The sequence below is a fragment of the Falco biarmicus genome, chromosome 2 (assembly GCF_023638135.1).
Source record: "Falco biarmicus isolate bFalBia1 chromosome 2, bFalBia1.pri, whole genome shotgun sequence".
In the NCBI taxonomy this organism is placed as follows: Eukaryota; Metazoa; Chordata; class Aves; order Falconiformes; family Falconidae; genus Falco; species Falco biarmicus.
This window is the reverse complement of record NC_079289.1, coordinates 115,201,254-115,222,901: the sequence shown is the minus strand read 5'-3', so window position 1 is coordinate 115,222,901 and position 21,648 is coordinate 115,201,254. Positions and strand designations below refer to the sequence as shown.

Below are 21,648 nucleotides of genomic sequence, written 5' to 3'. Positions count from 1 at the left end.
GCTCATTCATTTTTTTTTTTATGATTCAATTTTGCAAAGGTATCTTCCTTTGACTAAACTAATTTCAGTAATGAAAAGCGGTATACAGATGCAGAAAAATAGAAAGAGAACTAACAGCAAGATAAGTAGGCTCGATCTGTGTGGTTTCCCACAACAGCAGATGTATATATGTCAGTGCTGTCCTGTTTGCCAACTGGCTTCTGAAGTCTCCAGGAGGGGGTTGGAACTGCAGCTTCTACTTTTTGAGGCTTTTGGAACACAGGTCTTGGGGACCTCCTGTGAAGTAAGTCAGTAACGCAAGTGAGATGGCTGGCCACAGAATTCCCGTTGGCTTCACATGTGTTGATGTGGGCTAACAACTTAAAACCTGGCAGAATGTTTTTCAATGACTTTTACCATAAACATTCATTTTCTTTTTTTCTTTTTTTCCCCCATTGGTTTTGCATTATGGAAAAAAAAATATTTTTTTTTCATTCGCTGGAATTCCTCTGTGATGCGAGCAAATGCATCATTAGGAGGAGGAGGGAAGAAGCTGCAATGCCCTGGCAAGTGGCTCTCTTATTTGAGGCATATGCAATGAATGGAACTAGGGTGAGGTCTAGGAATGCCTTCTGAGCCCTGGACACCTCAGGGGGGGACATGGCTGCGTGTGCTTTGCAGGCTCCTGCGCCCCAGGAGCAATATATTCTTATATGAACTAAAGAGATTTCAACCTTTGCTTTTTTAAGTGGAAGAATAAATATCCTGTTTATGTTCACAGATCTATTCCCATAATGGGTATTAAAGATCCCATTATAAGTAAAGACTGTAGAAATGAACATGTTCTAACTGTATTCTTTTAGGAGGATTAATCTTACATTAAAAATTCATTAAAGTGGGCTTCGCTGCATCATTTAAAATGACAACAGGAGACAACAAGCTGAATATTTTGTCACTGATATGACACTTCAGATTCTCCTCCTTATTCATCGCTCCACCACTCAATTAAATTAAAAATTGCCAAAATCTTCTGTTGTGGAAAAAAAAAAAAAACAAAACCAAAACAAAACAAAAGAAACCCAGAAAGATAACTAAAAATATATATTGTTTGAGTTTTAAATATAATTGTATTTACATTAGTCTGCAATGTGTGGCTTTTTTCTTTTTTGCATTTCTGCTTATTAAAAACAATGTCAAGCAGATTGATCAGTGGAAAATACAAAATTGTAGCATGTTCTGAGGTGGCATGACATCAAGAAAGAGTGTTTGTCATTTATGCTGGTTTTATTTTATGACATCGCAGTACAGCTGGGTGGGAGAATTCCCGTGAAGAACTTTCTTAGGAAAGAAAGCCCACCTTGTCAAAAGCAGTCAGCCTCGTGCCACAAGGTAGTAGTTGCATCAAAGCAATGAATAACCCTTACACCTTCCACAGGTTTAGTCAAGTTCTAAGTAATGAGATCCATGTCTTCCTGCATCACGCCAAGCAGCGATACTGCTCTTGTGTGTTCAATCTGGCTTTCTGAGCTGGTGGGAGTGACATGGATCTGCCAGAGTGACTCCATGTGCAAGGAGGGGAAGCTGCTTTAGCCAATATCCCGCACGCGTGTCAGGGGCAGGATTATTTATAGCTTCATCATGTATAAATATGATAATTTCATATTGTTAAGCATGTAGTTAAATGACAAATTTGTTACAGTAAGATGCTGCAAATGCTAAATATACATAGCGTGTAAAATGCTTGTTTAGGGTTAAAACAGAACCTCAGAACACTATATAATTCCTCTACTTTAAAAGTCTATTTTCTCACAGTCCTCCCTAATGCAGCACAGCCGGGTATCTAAAACTGCTGCAAGAATTATTTGTTTGGCTCATTTGATAATTGAATCCATCTTCAAACCTTTTATTTTGTCCTCCCCCAATTCAAACATGAAGTTGTGTCCTCTCCTCCAGCAGCATCTGTTGATTTTCTCTCCTAGATGCTCTTGACCTCTGTCTTCTATGCCAAGTCCTCAGCCCAAGCTGACACCTTTTTCAGTGTCCTTTTTCCATGCCTTCTCCTACGTAGAACTTGACTCTAGAATTAACCTGGTTCTTCTTCAGGTATTTTTCAAGTGTGTATGCTTGTACCTGTGTGAAAACGCTCGCCTGGACTGCTCAAGTCTTTAAACTAGAGCTTAGGTGTCCACCTGTCCGGTGAGGAGCACCCACGCTTCAGAGGGAACTTGTTATTGGTCTCACGCGTGCCTTCTGGTGCATGCTGTCTTCCCTGTACGGAGTCTGTCCTTAAACCTGTTTCTCAAGTAAAGATGTTGATGTTTTGTATGTGTAAGCAATAACAAATAGAGGAAAATGATTCAGGGCCTTCCAGAACTGCTTTAGCCTACCCCATGATAAAATAGTCAGAGATTGCTTCTCCATCTGAGACTTCTCTGCCCTCCCCTCCCCACTCCACCGCACCCCCACCCCCCAATTCATTCCTGTCCTTGTTCTGGGGATGAAGAATTCATCTTTCTTAGTACCATGAGAGTAACATGGATTTTCATAATCTAAGTAATAGTCTTTTTTTTTCTTTGTCTAGAGGCAAAAATTTCACTAGGTTAGAAATATCCCACTATTATTTTTCAAAGTCATTTTTTTTAGTTCTCTTTAAAGCGAAAGCAGTATTCTGTATTTGTACAGGGTTCAGCACAGACCTTTCTCTTTCCTGGACTCAAATTGTACCCCAATATAAAGGATAGCATCTGCTCTTTGCAGCTAAAATGAAGCTAACATCAACTACTGTCATCCATAGCCTTGTGTGTTGTTAAGAACTTTGTTCTACGCAAGCCCTTGGGTTGGTGCCACCCCCTGACCCTTTGGAGACTGGGCGTCCCAGCCCCAGTCTGCCCCACAGCCTGCCCTTGGGACTGGTGACTTGATCTTCTGGACTGAGGTGCCCAATGTTGGATTCTACCCTTGGATGTGCCAGAGTCAGCTGCTCACCCTCACATCTCAGCCAGCTGCTCCAGAGCCAGCTGCTCGCCCCAGTCCTTCAACCATCTGTGAGCTGGGGAGTCTCTTCATGCAGCCACCAGCAAACCATGGGATCACTCAAGTGCCTCTGCAGGCTACTGCTCTAGGGAAGAAAATTCAGCATTGTGTCTTGGTGACCAAGCACAGCCTGGCTGGGTGGGCTGTACTGACCAGAGGAAAGGGCTCGTTGATTTTCTGAACCTGTTTTTCCTGCACCTTTGGAATCAAGATGTGTCCTACCTTACATCTCCTGACACTTGATGTACTTACATTCGTGAAATGTTTAGAGATCCTTGTATGAAATTTGCAAACCTTTAAAATTATTGGCAACAAATTGTTTGCTGGGAATAGAATCTGTGTGTTACTGCTTTGATGATAAATGTACCTACTGGAATCTGCTGTGTAGCAGAGTTTTTTACTATATCTTCAAGCAACCAAAACAATAGCTGAGACATTTTTGATCTACAGGTACTCCAAAGACAAATAATATGCTGACTAAAATTCTCACTATATTGCCTGTCACAGTCCAGCCTGGAATACATAAATATCTTCAGTGATACGTTAAACTCACAGCCAAAATAGGATCTTTTATCAAGTGCTGGCACACTAAAAGACGAGTGTTTGAGAAGTTAGTGTTAGGATCCAGATTTAAGGTTTTTGCTTAAGATAATCAAGCCATGAAGTTGGGTTCATTTTTGTGGTGTCTCGAGACAATCTTGCATCACATTCATTTGAGATTTAGGGAGGATGGCGAGTGGCACAGACTGAGTCTGTGGGAAGCTATCAGCCCGAGTGACTAAATTTATCGTTCACCAAAATTCCTGAAAACCTGATGACATCCTGATCTTCCAACATACAGCAACCTGTTTGAAGCCAAATGCTGCTTATTTTGGTGTATTTATCCCATCATGCCATTCCCGTGCTATCATGGGGAAGAAAGTGTGGTTTTAAGTTAAGGCATATCATTTCAAGTGATTAAAGGAACACATTGAGCAGGTTAAAAACTCATAAACATTATCCAGTGAAAAATACTGAAATCTCTTTTTTAAATCCACAGATAAATGCATATAGATACATTTCATAGTTACTTTAGCCTAGAAGTTCATATTGTTGGTCTGAGCAAAATGAAGTACAGTTTGTTGGAGGCTTTGTGGAGGGAGGAATATTTTGTGAGAGAACGCAGAATTAAAAATTGCTTTGAGTGTGAAAATAATTTTTGTTGAAGGATATTAACCTAAGGAGCATAAAAGATGTTACAAGAGCCTATGAACCTCTAGAGAAACTTACAAAATAGTTTCCAGAAAGTGTAGGGTGCCAGAGGGTTACCAACAGGAAACTAGGGGCACTGGTTTAAAGCTCAATAGCTCCACTTGCCAGTCCCTTCAAATGCAAATCTTCCATAAAGCTGTTTGAATTGTTGATTTACCCAGAAAGAGAAATTTCTGGGTGCCTGACCGAATATACCATCTGAAATCCAGCTTTACATCCCTATTTATTGCAAGATGCTCTTGTCTGCAACAATTTAGAAATTACTGCTTGCTTGAGAGCTCTGCATATGGTAAGATCCTCTAGCATCAGGCTGCCATTTATTTACTTCTTTAGATTATAGAATATTCCTTTCACATGGGGATGTCAGCCCCTTGACAGCAAGCAAATGGTAAAGGTAAGGGAATCTAGGTCATTCGTGTGCTTGAAACTAAAGAGACTAGGCTATACAACTAGTCATCATTAGCAAGCTGAAGTTAAGAAAACATTGATTTTTAAAATGCTGTGATCTCTAAGAGCTTAACAGTGATTTATCATTTAATGCAAAACCAGGGTATAACCAATGGATGCAGATGAATATAAATTGATTTGGTGGCAGATGCACATCTGCAGCTGAGACCAAACATTCAATTAAAAAATAAAGAAGCTGGTAATTCTTCACGCTTCAGAAAAGCTATCCAAAAAGACTATTAAGGCATCTGAGAATTTTCACACATAAAAAAACGTGCTACTGCACCAATATTATGAAGCACACTGAGGGCCTAAACATGAGGGTGAATACAGAAAGAACCCCAAATTTTACTAGAAGAAATGAGAGAATATTGTGAGGAACCCCAGAAAGACCAGACTGAGCTGCGTGAATGAGCATCACCAGTGTACCAGGAAGGCCAAGTCAACATGCTGGGGTGAACAGAGAAACGGCTCATTCACTTCTTGAAATTCAAGGTTAGCTGTAACAGCTCAGGAGAAAAACCTGGCTGTGGCTTCTTGTGTATTGTGGACAACTTAATAGATGCTTTCCAGTAGTAACCAAACTGAACAGCAAGTGAGCAGGTAGAGAAAGGACAGCTGTGCTGGAACGGCCGCAACGCCCTTCTCCGCTTGCTCACCCTGACCACTGGGGTTGTTTCTCATCCCCTCTTCCAAATAAAGCACAAACATATTTTGAGAGGTGGGGGAAAACAAAAAAAACCAAAAAACAAACAAAAAAAAAAGCATGAAAGTGGCTTCCTTTGGAATTGAAAAATATTGGAACAGCTGATGTATTGAGAACATGAAATGGGCAGATTTATGGGGTCACCACTTGGCACCCAGAGACGGGCGTGCTCAGCGGAATGAAAGTTGGCATTTTTAAGATGTTTTGCCTGCTTCCTAATCTAACATACTTGTTCATTACATGAGTTTTGCATATATTAGAATGGCTCCTTTGTAATATTAACAATTCTTAAAAAGTTCTCACTGTGTAGCCTGATTAATGTGTTAATTGGGCCTCTCCTGTCAAGCAGTTCCAGGTAGTTTATTCCTGGGTATCAACAGGGAAATAGTATTTAGTTAAGCACCCAGTTTAAAAGTTCATCTTCGGATTTGGATATTCTTTTAAGAAATAAATGTCATGTGTTATTCTTCTTCAATTCGGATATGATCCCACCCTGGAAGCCTACAGGAAGGCTGTGCTAGTTAAGCAAACCTTTGATTTGAGTAACATTGTGTATGTTATGTATGTACAGACATAGGAATTCAGAGTTTTGCTGGATTATACACACCCAATACACGCACCCCCCTCTAGGACAGCTTTTTTGTGACATTCCCTTCTATCTTTCTATCTGTATGCCCCTAAATCATTGAGATATTTTTTTTCTTTGAGAAGGAAAGTGTAGCACTGCATTTATAAATTCTTGGACATGGTTTATGAATTTTATTTTTTTTTAACTCAAATATATCCCAAAATATTACACAGCAAGTGTTGCTATTTGGAAAGAGCAGGCGCTTCTTTGGTCCTTTTTAAGGGGAGGAAACACTGGAGCAAACAGTGTGCATTCAGCTAGTCTAGTACCACACACAAACAAAAAAATAATTCTTAGAGAATAACACAGGGAATTGTGTTTGTGATATAAATGAGGATTTTGCAAATATGTAACGTATTTAACTACTGTGAATAATCTGTGCATAACAGCTGGAATCATAAAAGCCCCATAATATGTCTATATTCCTAATGTGTATATTTGCTGTTTTGCAGGCAGACCAGTAATGATTGTAGTTGAATACATGGAGAATGGATCCCTTGACTCCTTTCTGCGGGTGAGGTATCATTTTCTGATGACATTTGAATAAGACACCATTCTAGGTTAAGATTTTAAATCATTTATCATAAATTAATTTCTACATAATGTTATTCATGGATTTTTAGTGAAGAATAGAAGCATTTTCCCCAGGGCACATTTCGGAGGTACAGTGATACATTAGAGCATGTCTGGAAAAAAAGAAGATTTAAACTTAAGAATATAATTGATTTCTTCTACAAAAGTAGTTCCCATATTTAGCAAAATGAATTTCAAATAGTGTTTTTCTGAAGAAAAAGATAAATTGAATCACAAACGCCTAGCCTTATGGAACCGGTTCATTTTTCTCGATCACCTTCAAAAATACTTTGTTATGATTTTTTTGGTTGGTGAAGTGTAGAATAGACTCAGTAATTGATTTATAATTATGTATGGTTACTTGCATTTAACAAATTGAATTAGAAAACAGTTCATGGGTGAAATGTCCTGACATTAATTAACCCCCAAAGGTCACAAACAAACATTAAAGAAGGGCTACAGAAAGCATGAATAATAAGTTGGCACGATTGTATTGAATTTTTCTTAGAAAAGCAGAAGGAAAGCATGGACCCTCCTAAGCTAAATTTATCCTAAAATAGTCTTTTTGTTAACAGAACCTTTGGAAATTCTCCGGAGGCCTACTGACATAAGACCCTGTGTGAATAATTTGATTGTCAAGTATTTCAAATTCATCTTAAAACCTTGCCAGCTCCATCTTGCAGAACAGTTGAGCTGGGGTTGTAGGCAAAGGTTGGGATGGGGGGTAGGGGAACTGTGGGTTTGTGAAGTTGGTTGAAAGGGCATCCCAAGTGCAAAGGTGGTCAATAAGGAGCTGTGAAAATATTTGCATGAAAATCTAGATGATGGTGATTCCAGGATGTGTTGATAGCAGGACGAAGGAACTGCTAAGAGAAAAGAGTGGATAGGCAGAGGGGAAAAAACAAGCAACGCTTTAGAAAGTCTTAAATCAGAGAGAGGGAAATAAAGTCAAAGAGTACTTGTTTGATGGTGTGCTGAGAAAAGAGGTAGTCACAAGAGAAGAGCATCTGGAACAGAGGATACTGCCCTGAAAGCACATCAGAGCTATTGTCTTAGCTATTTCTAAACATAGTTTTTAGCTATTTCTGAACATAGTTTCTCCCTTCCTTTTGCTTTTGAGTATTTCATAGCAATCTAACTCTAATATTTCTTCTTGTCCTCTTCACCAACTCTCCCAAATATTTATTTTTTTTAATTTTCCTTTGTCAAGACACATGACAGATACCTGCTGTGTTGTCAGAATCACCAGCACCACAGTTTATGGTGAGAATTTTCAGATTTCTCCAAGTCAGGTTATTTTTCTGGAGAGTCTGACTTCTTCAAGTTCTTAAAAACTGGGCAGGTTTAAAAAATCACCCCCTTTGCCTTTCTAGCTCATCCCTCCATACACCTGCAGCAGACAGACTGCCACTGGTTTGAATACCTGGGCCTTCCCTGGGCTGTCATTTTCCATCAGTGCCACAGGAAAACTTGCCTGGGCCTGAAACTCCGCTCTGTGCACACACGTGTGTGTGTGTGTGCAGAGTTTCATAGAAGAGAAGAAAACCAAATACTGAGCTAATTCATGAGAGAGAATTACTTTTCTCTGATTTGCTCTAGTGTGATAGCCATATTCCAGTTTTTCTTCACATGTATTCATTTATCAGAATAGTAACTACTTATTAGGATACATTAATAGAAACCGACATCAGCAAAATTGTGATGTTACTGTGAAGCAATACTTCTCACATTGCATCAGATGTATTTGTAAGCAAAACTGCTGGGGGGGAATGTGAGCTAATCATTTCTGCAGCTGGTTTCCTTGTATATTATTTTACAGTTTCAATTAACGCTTCAGATACAGTTTATTCTTCTAAAATGCTTTCTAAAAGGACTTTAGATAATATTCAGCATCCCAAAGCACTGTAGATATGTCATCAGCATTTCTGTTAATAATTAGCAAAGCAAATGGCTGCAAAATAACCTATTTTAAAAGAAATCCAGCTGCTTCATTAATAACAGTTGTTTCCTGCAGATAGAAGTCGACACTTTTAAAAGCTTTTGTGAAGATACAAAGAAGCAGAGAGGGTTTATCTCTAGCAATGCTAATGAAAGGTGTTCAGTGAATATAACAATTCTTATGTGGTGAGATTTTGAAGGGCTTATAGGGTAGTTGATCTTACTTATTATTTAAAGGAATCACTCGTTACAGTGCAAAGTGTTTTCACAGAGAGGGGAGAAAATCCATTTCTCATCAGAAGGAATATTTCCCCACACATGGCAACGTGCAAAAGTTCACCAGCACATCCCTCCAACCCGTCCTTCTCCAAAAGCCTGCAAAAATGGGTCAGTCTCACCGTTTCAAAATGAAACTCTGTGTGGGTGTTCCAGAAGAAGGACTCTTCATGGAAGACATTTACCACCACCCTCTTCACAGCCTTGGTGGGATATTAGCTTTCATGCCAGTATGAGTCACGTCAGGAATCACAAGCTCCAAGTAAAACTCCCCTTGACCTTTAAACCTTGAAATCTTAATAGCCTTTACTTCCTTGCTTTACAGACAGGAAAGTAAAGCACTGAGGTGTTATCTGCACATTATTATGCACGAAGTGTGGGGCAGAGAATAAAACTGAAATCAGTTCCCCCGCATCCCAGGCCAGCAGCTTACACTCATCCCTCATTTCATTTAGTGCTGTATTTTGGTTGCAGTATGTGACCAAGTCCCCAAACCCGTGCCTTACTCTCTGCTATTTGCATTAATTGAACAGTAAACTCAGCTAGATTACGTCTGTCCACCCCACAAAATATCCTGTGTACTGGCTGCTAACTTCAAGCTTGGGGGTAAAAAAATTAGGCCTGCATTTGCAATATGAAGATGCTTCAGATATATCCTTAGTGGAAAGGCATCAGGTAATTAGAGCCAATTCCATAAAATGACAGTAATTAATTACAGTGATTGTGCACCACCAGACAGACTAAATTGCTGGAGACACTTGACACTAAATTTTCCTCAGAAATCCTGTATTATTTTTGCAATTATATATAACTAATTTCCATAATATGAAACTCAGTTATCTTTTTTTTTTTTTCCCTCATATGAGATTGAGGCATGCAAGCTAATCATCCCACAAAAGTATACCTGATGTTGGCTGTCAATGAAATGGTCATTTGACCAGAAATAAGGTACATGTGACTTCATTTCTGGTAAGATCTGGAGAGATTTCTCTGAAAAAGAACATGAGCTTCCAGCTTAGTATTTCCCAAGGGGCTGGAGGATCCTTTTCCAGTATTACTCCAACAGCTGCCAGATAGAAGTAGTCTGTGCTTGGAAAGAATTGGGAATTTAGGAGATCCAGGTACCATCTACCAGCTTCACAGACAGGATGGGACACATTCAGTCACCTGCCTGTGTCACAGAGATCCTAGCAGTTACTCACTCTGCAAGCATACGAGGGAAATAATAAATACACAAAGAGTGGAAAGGGCAGCTATCTGTGCTGATAGAAAGATGTCCTTGGTAATTAGATGGGATAATTGCAGTCAGGTATATTTGTTCAGGCTTGTTGATGCAGACTACAGAAGAAATAACATGAGAGACAACCGAGAGAGACGCATAATCAAAAAAAGATTTTAAAAGCCTAAAAACACAAAACCGTTTTAGCAAGCGGTTTCCCACTGCTGCAGGTCTGAGATGCCAGTTCTTTGAGCCTGGCCATGGCTGAGCAAACCCCACGAGTACCGAACCACTGCTTGGTGATCCTTCAGTCTTTGTACATGACATAAACCCAACCCCATTTTGCGGAGGGCAGAGGGACATGGATGCCACCTTGCACCCGAGCCTGTGTAGCAGGTCAGAGGGTGATACAGTACTGCAGCCCAGGTCTGAATCCCAGTTTCACTCCCTCACTGTTTGTGCTGGACACCACAATATTTCCCTCCGTCTTGCCTGGCAGATGATTGCAATAATTCCTGTAAAAGCCCTTTGCCCCGAGGCTGGTCCCTTCACCCTGACGTACCCTCCCCTGCTTAGCCCGCTCTCCAGATGCCTCACAAACTTATGGAGCTGCTAAGAGTTAAGTCTCATCTAGTGTTTTCACAGCTCCATCTAAAGGGTCATTCTTGGCTAAACCAATCGGATTTAGCATCAGATAGACAGGAACGGGGTGATGAGGAGGCTAGGTGGCTTGTGTGCTTGGGGGGACTACTGCTTCTTGGGTTCTGTTGCCCAGAATGATACCTGGCGAGCATCTGTGGGCTGTGGCCTCTGCTCAGCCTCCTCGTGCATCGTTCGGTATGGCCACGGATTTACACCACAGACCAAGAACGCATCTAGAAGCTGCCTTCTGGGGACGTTTGGTTGTGTCTGGCTATGTAGAATCACGTGAAACAAACCCAAAAACTGTCAGCAGAGTAATTCTTTCTAAATAATTCAGTATTTGCCTGCAGCTGCAGGCTGCCGGACCGCTGTCAGTGGGTTACCCCTGCCCCGTGTCCAAGGCATGCTCACCACAGTCAGCACAGTGAGGCAGGCGCCAGGGACGCAGCAGTATCAGCTGCAGGCTCGCGTATGCACTGCACCGTACTTACTCACCCTGCTTTATTCAGAAGGGAACATGCACTTACCAGGGGTCAAAGTGGGAAAGCAAGCTCCTCGGGCTTTGCAACATTTTCTCTTAACTGTACCCTGAAAAGACAGATGTTAAAGTCTGAAAGGTGCTCCGATCTTGCCCAGTTTTATGAACCTCAGCTGTAGAAGGAAGGGATTCGTTTACCTAGGGTAATCACAGGGTCACCTTGCTTTCTTCATTGTCACTTTGCAATAGTAATGCTCCTCTTCCTGCCTAAAACCTCGTGACTGATATATTTCCTTTCACTTCAGATAATTAAAATACTTGCCAAAAAAATGTTAGCTTTATTTACAGGCATGCATAGTAGGTAGAAATGCTGTGAAGTATATTTTGTTCTTCCAACGAAAATATTTTCTAAAGATTCTACAAAAATATGCTTAACTGCCTTAGAGCACTAACTGGAGCAGACTTTACAGCAAATGAAACCCTGGAATTAATCACCAAATTTTAATCCCTTGAGGCCTGTCTAGCAAAGGCTCAGATAAGTGTAAAAATGTGTGGAAAAAAATGTTCCTAGAAGGAGAAAATATTATGATATATTACTCTTTGATGCAGTAATTGTTATGAAGTTACTCTCAGAGCAGCTTTGCTATCAGGCTCGCCCTTTTTTCAACTAGAGTTTTGATGCTGCAGCAGACACCTACATTTAGTGAGTTTGGGGGAAAGGGAGAAAAGAGAAAAATGAAGACTTGTAGAAAGTTCTACAAAACAATGTTGTAAAGTATATGTTGTATATCCATCAAACATGGCCTCACTAGACAGAGTCTGCTTTGGAGAAAAGAGGCCAGATGGCCTTTCCTAAATCTAATGGTTCCTGTTATTATTTATCTGCATCCAGAGAGGGAACAACATTAGAGCTCATAAGTAATACTTCTCCTTTTGCTTTCACACACAGAGTTCATGGGCACTTTTATTTATTGGAGGCACGTTCCTTTCCTGGTAGGATAAAGGTGGCATTTCGCTCTCAAAAATGACTGTAAAGAAGAAAACCTGCACCGGAGACTGCCGATTCCAGTATTTTTTTCTAAACCAAAAAACAAACTGAGCAGTTAGAAACTGAGTTTGAATGAACGTGTTGCTTAGTAGGGAAACTGTAAGCAGGGTGTATTTACATGATCAAACATTACGCTAATAAGCTGTCGCTGATGCTACAAAGCCAACATTTATTCTCAAGCAATGTTTTACCTCACTAAAAGGAGGCAGACAACAGTATCTCTGATACTGTTGTGAGAAGTTTATTTAGAAATGTTGGGTATTTTTAATCACTGTAGATATTCTTCCTACTGAGCAACAAGAAATATATTACAAACTGTCTTGTATTTCAAGCCAGAAAGATTTTGATAGGTTATGTGGACTCTTTATCCACGGTGTGATCTTTATCTTTGTGAATTTGTGGAGAATACATAAGAAACCGGGAGATCAAAACAGAGCCAGTGTTATCCATGTCTTTAAAAAGAAGGGAAAAGAGAAGCCAAGAAATTACAGGCCAGTCAGCTTAATGTCAACCACTGTAAAATTTCTGGAACAAATTATCAAAAAAGTATTTATAAGCACCTTAAAGATAATGGTGAGAAAAGTATGAGCCAACATGGATTTGTCAAGAACAAATTATGTCAAACAGTGGTTTCCTTTTGTAACAGGGCATGGGCTTTGGGGTATGGGAGAAACAGCTGGTATCAGAAACCTGGACTTTAGTAAAGCTTTAAAACTCTGTCACACGAGAACCTTGTGAGCAGCTAGAGAAATACGGTCTTCATGAGATTTCTCTGAGTGGACACCGTACTGCTATGTACCGTGTCAAGAGAAGGGAGTTTGGTTGGAAAGATATATGAAGTAGGGTCGTTCGGCAGTCTGTGTTTTCCCATATTTTCATTAACCTTCTGGATCCTGAGACTGCGACCAAACTTAGAAAATTTTCAGGCAATGCAAAGCCGAGTAGGACCACAGGCAGACAGCAGGACAGAGCTAGAATTTAAAATCATCCCAACAAATTTAACAAATAATCTAGTAATTAATTAGTTTTAAAAAGTAATTAGAAATAAGTAAGGATGAGGGCACAATACTCCACTGAGACTGGTATAATCAGCTAGAGAGAACAGAGAAGAACTGCTCAGAAATAAGTCTGCTGGAAGAAATGACTCGAGAGGTTGCAGTAGGTCAGGGGCATCACGTTCCTGTGAAAATGGCAAATACCACAGTGGAATCCAAAACCAGGAGTATCCCCTGCAAGGTCTGTCAAGCAGCTTCTCCGAGGAGATGCTACTTCCATTGACGAGGTCTCAGAGTACTGCGTTTTGTTTGGACCTTAATGCTTCAGGAGCTGTATGGAGTAGGTGGGAAGAGTCCACAACACAATCAAAAATAATAGTTGCCAAGCAAATGGGACCTGTGGACTGAGCCTGTGTTAAGCCCAAAGAAAAGAGCAAGAGAGATATTTAGTCTTCATGGGCATAAAAAGCAGTGGCAAAGAGGAATTGAAATTTGTGCCAGTCAAAGTGCCAGGCTCAAGGGAGGCGTCTTATTGAAGCGGGCATCTTATTTAAGATGGGGTATAGAGTGGGTAGGATAAGAAATACTGGGCCTAGCAGCCTTTATGTGCAGGTTAGAAAAGCATGTCGGGGTGACACAGGGCAAGGAGATGATCTGATCCCCCGTCAAAGTCCCGTCCCGCTCCGTGATTCTCTGGCGGCTATATTCCAGTGCACAGAGTGGGCAGGGACACCTGGCTATTCCAGGGCATCCCCTTCTTGTTGCCATAGCTGGGTAAGGAATACAGGGTCGGGGGCTGCAAGGTTACCGCTGCTGTTCTCTCCAGATTTGAGGGTGACTATTGCATCCTAAAATAAGCTTTGGAAGAGCTTCATCTTGCAACACTTTTTTTAATAATAAAAAGATTTCCCGTATTTTTAATGGCTGAAGAGGCACTTAGATTCTTGTGTAGGATCACTCAGTAGCATTTAAAATGAACTAACATCATTTCGGGTTTTTTTATGTATTATATTTAATGAGATTACGTATTGCTAATTGTATGGAAGCCTGTTAGCAGTTGATTAAAGAAGAAACTGACAGCTGACCTTATTCAGTACCAGCAATACAAAGCTGAGTGAGCCACGTGATAGGATGAAGCATCAGTTTATACTTCCAGGAGATACCAAGTTACAACTTGAATTTTTGCATGACAGAATAGTAACAACAAATGCACAGCAAAAACTATTTCTTACGTGTAGTGACCAGTAGGAACTGTCACTGGTGAATATGATTTAGGTTAGACGCAGACACACTATTTTCAATGCTATTCTCCATCTAAAATAAGATCTAAATCAGCTGCAGTAAAATATTTAGACCTATAGCAAATTCTGTATACATCTCAGAATGTAAAGGCATAAAAGTGCTCTGACTTATAGGGCAAATAAAGGAGTGGATTTTAGAGTAGATAAAAGTCCAGAAACCATACAGAAAAATTCAACAACCATGCCTGCAAAAGGTTGCTCAGCTGTAAAATGGAAAGAATCTTCTGAAGAAGAAAAATGCCAAGGGCTTGTAGAAGAGCACTGAACTAGCGCACGCTGGAGCTGGAAACTAGAGCGTAAAGCAATGTGAGAAACTTGGGATATCATCGTTCCTTCCCCCAGCAACTGACCCTCCTCACCAGCCTGTTATATGTCAGTGCTATTGAATGGCCTGTAACAGGAGGAGGACATTTCATGCACATAAGGTTTTCAAAAGCAAACTGCAGCTGAATGAAAAACATTTTTTTCAGGCTGTTCGCAGTGCCCCATAAATGCAATGGCAACTACTCAGATATTGCATCTATACTCAGCTGTTGAGAAAAGTTTATTTAGCAAAGCCGTTAAAGCCTGATTAAAATTTGATGGGATGATAGGATAAATGTGCTAAGTCCACTGAGGTCTGAATTGCTGCCAGTATTGATTAACACCCTTAACACCCCAGTGGGAACCCTATCAAAAGTGCATTTCAAATCTAAATCATGGGAATCAAAAGAAAGCCCTGGGATCACAACCACCATATCATTCAGATGAGAGTTTTATGTCCCTATATGACAATCAAATGAAACGAGATCATGGAAAGCTGCCAGAGGACTGGTTAGGCTCACAGATGTACGTGGGGATTTACAAATGCTGAAGTTACGAAGGCAGATTCGTACCTGGTATAATTTCATCAACTTTGTTGAATTTTCCCAGGGTTAGATATGGCCTATAGTCTCTATCCTGATCAGTTTAAATCAGACAAATATTTTGATATATTGCAAGATAACAGTTTCTAGACCATAAGGGAATACAACTGGCAGGGAAACTGATGCAAAAGTGATTACAGAGAGACTTGAGAGGCACAAGACTGTTTTGCCGACAGGAAAAATGTAGTTGTTCCAATTGTAAGGCTGGCAACGAAACAATATAAAACCAAGGGTGAGAAGGGACAGAGGAGAACAGATGCAGAAGAGGATTCAGAGAAAAGAGAATTACAGAGGCAGAAGGAGGACAGAAGAAAATCGGAACTGGTATGTTAGCAAGTCTGTCATTTCTTTAAAGGTGGAGATAAAGCAGCTTGAACTTTTTGTGTCAAGGCAGAAGCCCAAAGAAATTTGAAAGAAGGAGGGAGAGAATGGCAAAAGCATGAGATTGTTTTTAAATTAGGTGTTTCTGCTATACTGGTAAGGCAAATACTGAGATTGGGAAAGAGCAGGAAAAGGTTACGTTTTATGAAAAATCAGTCAAGCACGGTCTAGATTTGAAAGAGCACAAATTAAAAAAAGGAAGGAAGGAACGCTTGCGATCCAAGGGGATAAAAGGCTAAGGGAGGTGTTGCAGATGACTCGGGTTTGTTGAAAGAATGGAGCTGTTAATGATGAGGAGGAGGAGGTAAAATCTATAGGTTTGGGGGGGTGGTTTTCTTTGGTGCTTTGTTGCAGGGACTGGGGGGGGAGGGCTTGGTTGGTTGTTTTGCAAAAGTCAGTCTTGGGTGCTTTGTTCCAAATCCTAATTCTGGAGTTAACTAAAAAATGTTATCCATACAGGGTAAGTGTGAAGAGTATTAACTCTTTGCAACCAGCTTAATAAACTTTGAATCAATTGAGCCTTTAGAATTATTAAATTCTCAAATCCCATGTAGCTTCATTACATGAGATATAAGATGGAGTTCATGGCCTTCCTTTATTGGAAGACTTCAAGTATGTAAGAATATTTCAAATTTTTATTTTTTTTTTTGCCTCTCTGCTAATTGCTAGATGGAAAGCCTTTATTGAAAACATCTGTCACTGGCATGTTTTGGACTCTGGGAGGTTCCCCTTATTCTTGTGGTGGGGGCAGTGCTAGGAAATATCATGGGCCGGTAACAGGGGATGGCTTGTTGTGCAAGGGCTGCTTGTCACACCTGTGCCTCCACCCTCAGCTGAGCCTTGTCTGCAGAACTGACTGCTCACAGGTGGCTCGTATGGACACAGCAAAGGAAGAGGGTTGCTTGTAGATGTGACATGATTGTTTGGAGGGGTCTGCTAGCACTTTTACCTGGGTAATTTAGAGACAAAAAAGGTCCAGAGCACTGATGCAGGAGGAACGGTGAGGACTTGTGATAGGACAAGAGGTAATGGCTTTAAACTAAGAGGGGGTAGATTTAGGTTAGATAGTAGAAGAAATTCTTTCCTCTGAGGGTTATGAGACACTGGCACAGGTTGCCCATAGAGGCTGTGGTTGCCCCATCCCTGGCAGTGTTCGGGGTCAGGTTGGATGGGGTTTGGAGCAACCTGGGCTAGTGGAAGGTGTCCCTACCCATGGCAGGGGGGTGGAATGAGATAGTCTTTAAGGTCCCTTCCAACCCAAACCATTCTGTGATCCTATGAATGTTCCAGGGGTAATGTTGCTATGAGTCAGTCATAAATGCTGGTTTTAAAGAAGTCATTAAACATGCTTTGTTTGGAGAAGTTTGTAAGGTGGCTGTGGTGCTTGGCTACTGATGGAAGCGCGGTCCCTTATATACAAGTGTTGCTGAGGGGTATGATGAGCTGTGAGGTTTTCTAGATGAAAAGATGTGTTAGCATCTGAATTTTTGCATTCTATTACATTGACTTAGAATAGCAGCTTGGAAGCCTAACCATGTGGCAACCATGCGTATCTTCCTTTATCATTTTCTTTCTGGGTTTTGTCATGTTATAGCAGTACTGGTCAACGTTAGCCGTAATGCAGGTTTTCATGTCCTGCTGCACTTGGGCTTTTCTTCCAATGGATTTTATGAAATGAACTGAAAGAGTTTCAAGATACTCTGCAAGTTCTACAAATTGCAGAATCCACATTGTCTCTGCTTTTTCTGTTTGCTGCATTTGCCTGTCTTTCTGTATATATACAATAGAGTTTAACTGAATAATAGTGACTTCGGGAACTAGTTCCTCCAACTTCTTTACAGGCAAACAACTTTTTAAGTTTAGCAGCCTGTTGTGCACAATAAATGGCTTATCACTTAAGAATATGTAATCACTTGATCAAGTAGAGGTATAACATACATTAGAGGCAGCTTTATTATTTTTAGATAGATTAATAATAGGAGAAGCAAGGAACAGCACACTTCTCCATGTCTGGGGTTTTGTGGTTTGTTGGGGTGGGGGTGGTAACATTCATTATATCCAAGTACTAATTCCCTGTTTCTTTAAATATTTATATACTGACTAGCTCGATATAGCCGCCAAATCACTGAATCATGATGGAAATGCTGAAACACTTTGCTGATCAGGGATAGAGTTAAGCATATCCATACAGTTCAGCAGGTTGCTTTGCTGAATCTAAGGAATTTACTGTAAACTTCTCTACAAAAATTATCTTGTTTAGATGTATGAGCAATAGAAATGTCCCAAATGCTGATCAGGACGCTGCTAGTTGTCTGTAGCCCAATGCTGAAGGTGTTGAAAGAGAAAATGGAAAGTTAACTTGCTAGGAAGAGCTGGTTGCTGTTGTTTGGCTGTTCCCACTAACTTAAAAGCCTGGCTCACTGAATTATCCATGAGAAGCTAAATGTCTGCCAGCTGAGGTCACGGAAACACTGCTGTGAGCGGTCTGCTGCAAAGGATAGAGAGGGCAGACCTAAACCATGGTCACATTTGTGCACAGGTACTCGCTTGGTCCGCACTGCCCCTTAATTCAGGAGCCTGCTGGTGTAGGGGGCACCGCAATATTAACTGTAATACTGCAGGTGGGAAACTGAGGCCCACCGAGGCTGACCAGGACGGACAAGTGTGGTTAACAACATAACTCTTACTTACATGTTCAACTCCAGTAGACTTCAGCAGGAGTTAAGCAGCTTAATGCATTTGTGGGTCTGAGATTAATGGGTTTAGCGGGCCAGGAAGACTTTGGAAAAGCTACATAACCCCTGAAATTCAACCCAAATCTCCATTTTAATCCAGTGTTCAGAGACTATATGGTGTTAGGTGCAGAACAGGCGTAAGGTAAAGCCCAGCCTTTTTCCAGGTTTGTTGTGGGTTTTGGTGTTTGTTTGTTGTTTGTTTGAAAAAACCAAACAAACCCCTTAAAAAAGCAAGGAGTGAGGTAACAGTAGTACCTTGTGCAGACAATAAAGCTGAGGCAATAAGAAGAGGGGGCGTTTGTTTCTGGAGGCCATGAAGTAAGAGATGAAGAGAGGAGTTTTTTGTGTGCATTGTCGTTCTTGTATTAAGAAATAATGTTAGGGGAAAGTGTTCTTAGTAACTGAAGATAAAAGACATTAAATGCTCTCAGTAGATGGATCGTGGAGTACGTGAAAATGTGGAAAAAAAGGGAGATAAATTGCACAATGGGAGATTAGATAGCTTGCACTTTGATCAAGTTAAATACTGGGGAAAAAGCAAGCTTGCAGTGGGAAGATTGGCTGGATGGGTTACAAGTGTGTTTTAAATATGAGCTGTAGTTAATATCACTAGTACAAATGTAACAAAAAGAGCTGGATTTTTTTGAACTTGCTCCTTTACTTGCAGAAGCACGATGGCCACTTCACGGTCATCCAGCTGGTTGGCATGCTGCGGGGGATCGCATCTGGCATGAAGTACCTCTCAGACATGGGCTACGTACACCGCGATCTGGCAGCCCGTAACATCTTGGTCAACAGCAACCTCATGTGTAAAGTCTCTGATTTTGGTTTGTCGCGAGTGTTAGAGGACGACCCTGAAGCAGCTTACACAACAAGCGTAAGTTTGTCTTATCTAATTTGAACAGCTGATTGCCTTGTGCCTCTTCTGTTCTTTATTCCACTCCCAGATTTGTCTGGGCCGTAGGAATTCTAGCTCGGGTTGGCTTTGTTCCATTCTCAGCCAGCGTTGCTTAATAGCACTGCCAGGGTGTTGAAGGGACTTTGTTTTTATTTTTGGTGGTGTAAGGATTGTATAAAACCTTTGGCAAAAGCACTTTAAGCAGATGTGGGGGTACAAGTGGGAGACCTTTCCCATTCTTGTTTGGGTTTTCTATTGGGTTTTTGTTTGGTTTGGGTTTTTTTTTCCCCGCATAGTTGCCCTTTCTGTTACCTGGTGTTCATTGACAAAGAGATGTTTTTAAAAGAGAAGGATGGGGACAGAGAGAATCTCACCTGTTCCACTGATGGAAGCATGGTGGCAAGCCTTGTATTCATAAATAAAAATTTTCATTTTATTTCACTTGGGCTTAACTTCTAACAAGATACATAGGACCTTTCTCTCAAGGTTTAAGTCTCATTTCATTAATACTTAAATTCCTTATGTAATACAAGTAAATTGTTATAGTGGAAAATGACTTTTAGGTGGGGTTTTGGGGGTAGTTTTTCTGGTTTGTGGTGTTGGGGGGGTGTCTGCTGACGTGAAAAATTCTTGAACCTGGAGAAGCTTCTTTAAATTTGACTTGGAATAAAAGAAGGAAATTGTACCTACCTGCACTACGAAGAAAGAAGGGGAAGGAGTACGTTGGTGCTAATAAAATTACAAGTTCAGATATACATTTTTTCACCGTACTAGAAGTTCAGTTACATTACTGTTATGATTATTACCACAACATTAAGAATCTTAGCTATTTGTAAGCTGATTTTAAGTAACTCAGATATATATCACTGAAACTGAAATTATTTCAGAGCCAGAGTGCATTCTCATTAGTACTCTTGCCAAATACACAGAATTTGTATGTTCCCATGATAGCCCACAGTGACAGAATTCTAATAGAGATAATAAATTAGCATTAAATAATTTATTTCAACCTTTTATTCTAGTTCACTTTAAAAAGTGATGTATGGCCAAAATGAGGAACTCATCCAATTTAACTGTACTGTAGTAAGTACTCTGCTCTATCTGTTGAATTCAATATAGCTATTGTAATGGGATTATAGATCTTTTCTATGTGTTTTTTTTCCAAATTAAGCCTAAAATAGGGGTGTTCTAATAAATTCACTGTAAATTTAATTTCTTAGAACAAGGTCTATGTAGAACTGCAAGCTGATTAGAGCAAAACAAGTCGCTCTGCAAGGTTTTCTATCAGTATTAATAAGCGGGGGGGGGCTAGTTTTTTGCTTTATAGGGGAGATTTCCCTTGTTTAGTTCTCAAAACATCTTCTGCTTCACACCGCTTCTTTCTATGAGGCTTGAAAGGAAAAATAAACATTACTGCAGCTTAACAAGCTCTCGCATGTTGGCTGAGCCTTGCTAATTGTGCATGTGAGCGTGCTCAGCTGGCAGCAAGTGCCCCTGTGACAGGCAAGTCACATCGCTCAGGGCTGATCAGGGGCTGAGCGGCTGGGCTGGTGGAAGGCACTGGGAATGCCACACAGTGGTGGAAGGCACTGGGAATGCTGTGCAGCCTATCGCAGCTGGGTTCAGGAAAACCACCAAATGATAATTTGAGGCTTTCAGCTACTACATATCCTTTTTTTTAGTTTTTTACAGGAGTTGATGCCTGCCTTTCTCATCATAGCTAAAGCTGCTTTGAATCAGGAAATGCTATACGGATTAAAAAAATAAAAAAAATAAAGGAATATTTCATGGCAGTGTGTCTGTGTTGAAGGACTTTCTTGAACCATAGGACAGGCTTTGATGAAATGCTCGCTATTCTCAGATCTGTTCAGCCAGCTGGTTAACACGAGTCTGTGAGGCAGCTGGTTTTGGTGGGATACCTCAGAGCTTCAGTCCTCCAAGCTTGCATCTGCATGCTGTGCTGGAAAATCATGCTGACCAGGTATCTGTAGCATGTCCATCAGGATACTGCACATAAGGAGGGGACATTAGAGGCTGATGGCCAGTGTCAGGACCCTGTGTCAGCCAGACATTTAGGGTAAACCTGCTTTGACCATGAACTCCACCAAGAAGATCAAAAAGCTTTGAAACTAGGCACAAAAATGCTGCGTGTCACTATAATATGAGCTAGAAACTTTGTAAATAGGAAGAATTTGAAGCAACATAGAAATATGTT

The 21,648-nt window shown here is 40.6% G+C and overlaps 1 protein-coding gene across 2 annotated transcripts in view; it reads left to right on the top strand.

Annotated features, from left to right (window-relative positions):
- The window catches only part of EPHA6 (EPH receptor A6), a 513,578-nt gene that overhangs the window by 437,081 nt on the left and 54,849 nt on the right, over window positions 1-21,648 (top strand). For both annotated transcript variants that reach the window (XM_056329721.1, XM_056329720.1), the window contains 2 exons: window positions 6,497-6,558; window positions 19,203-19,412. In XM_056329721.1, the coding sequence (XP_056185696.1) occupies window positions 6,497-6,558; window positions 19,203-19,412 (272 nt within the window). The remainder of the gene's footprint in view (window positions 1-6,496; window positions 6,559-19,202; window positions 19,413-21,648) is intronic.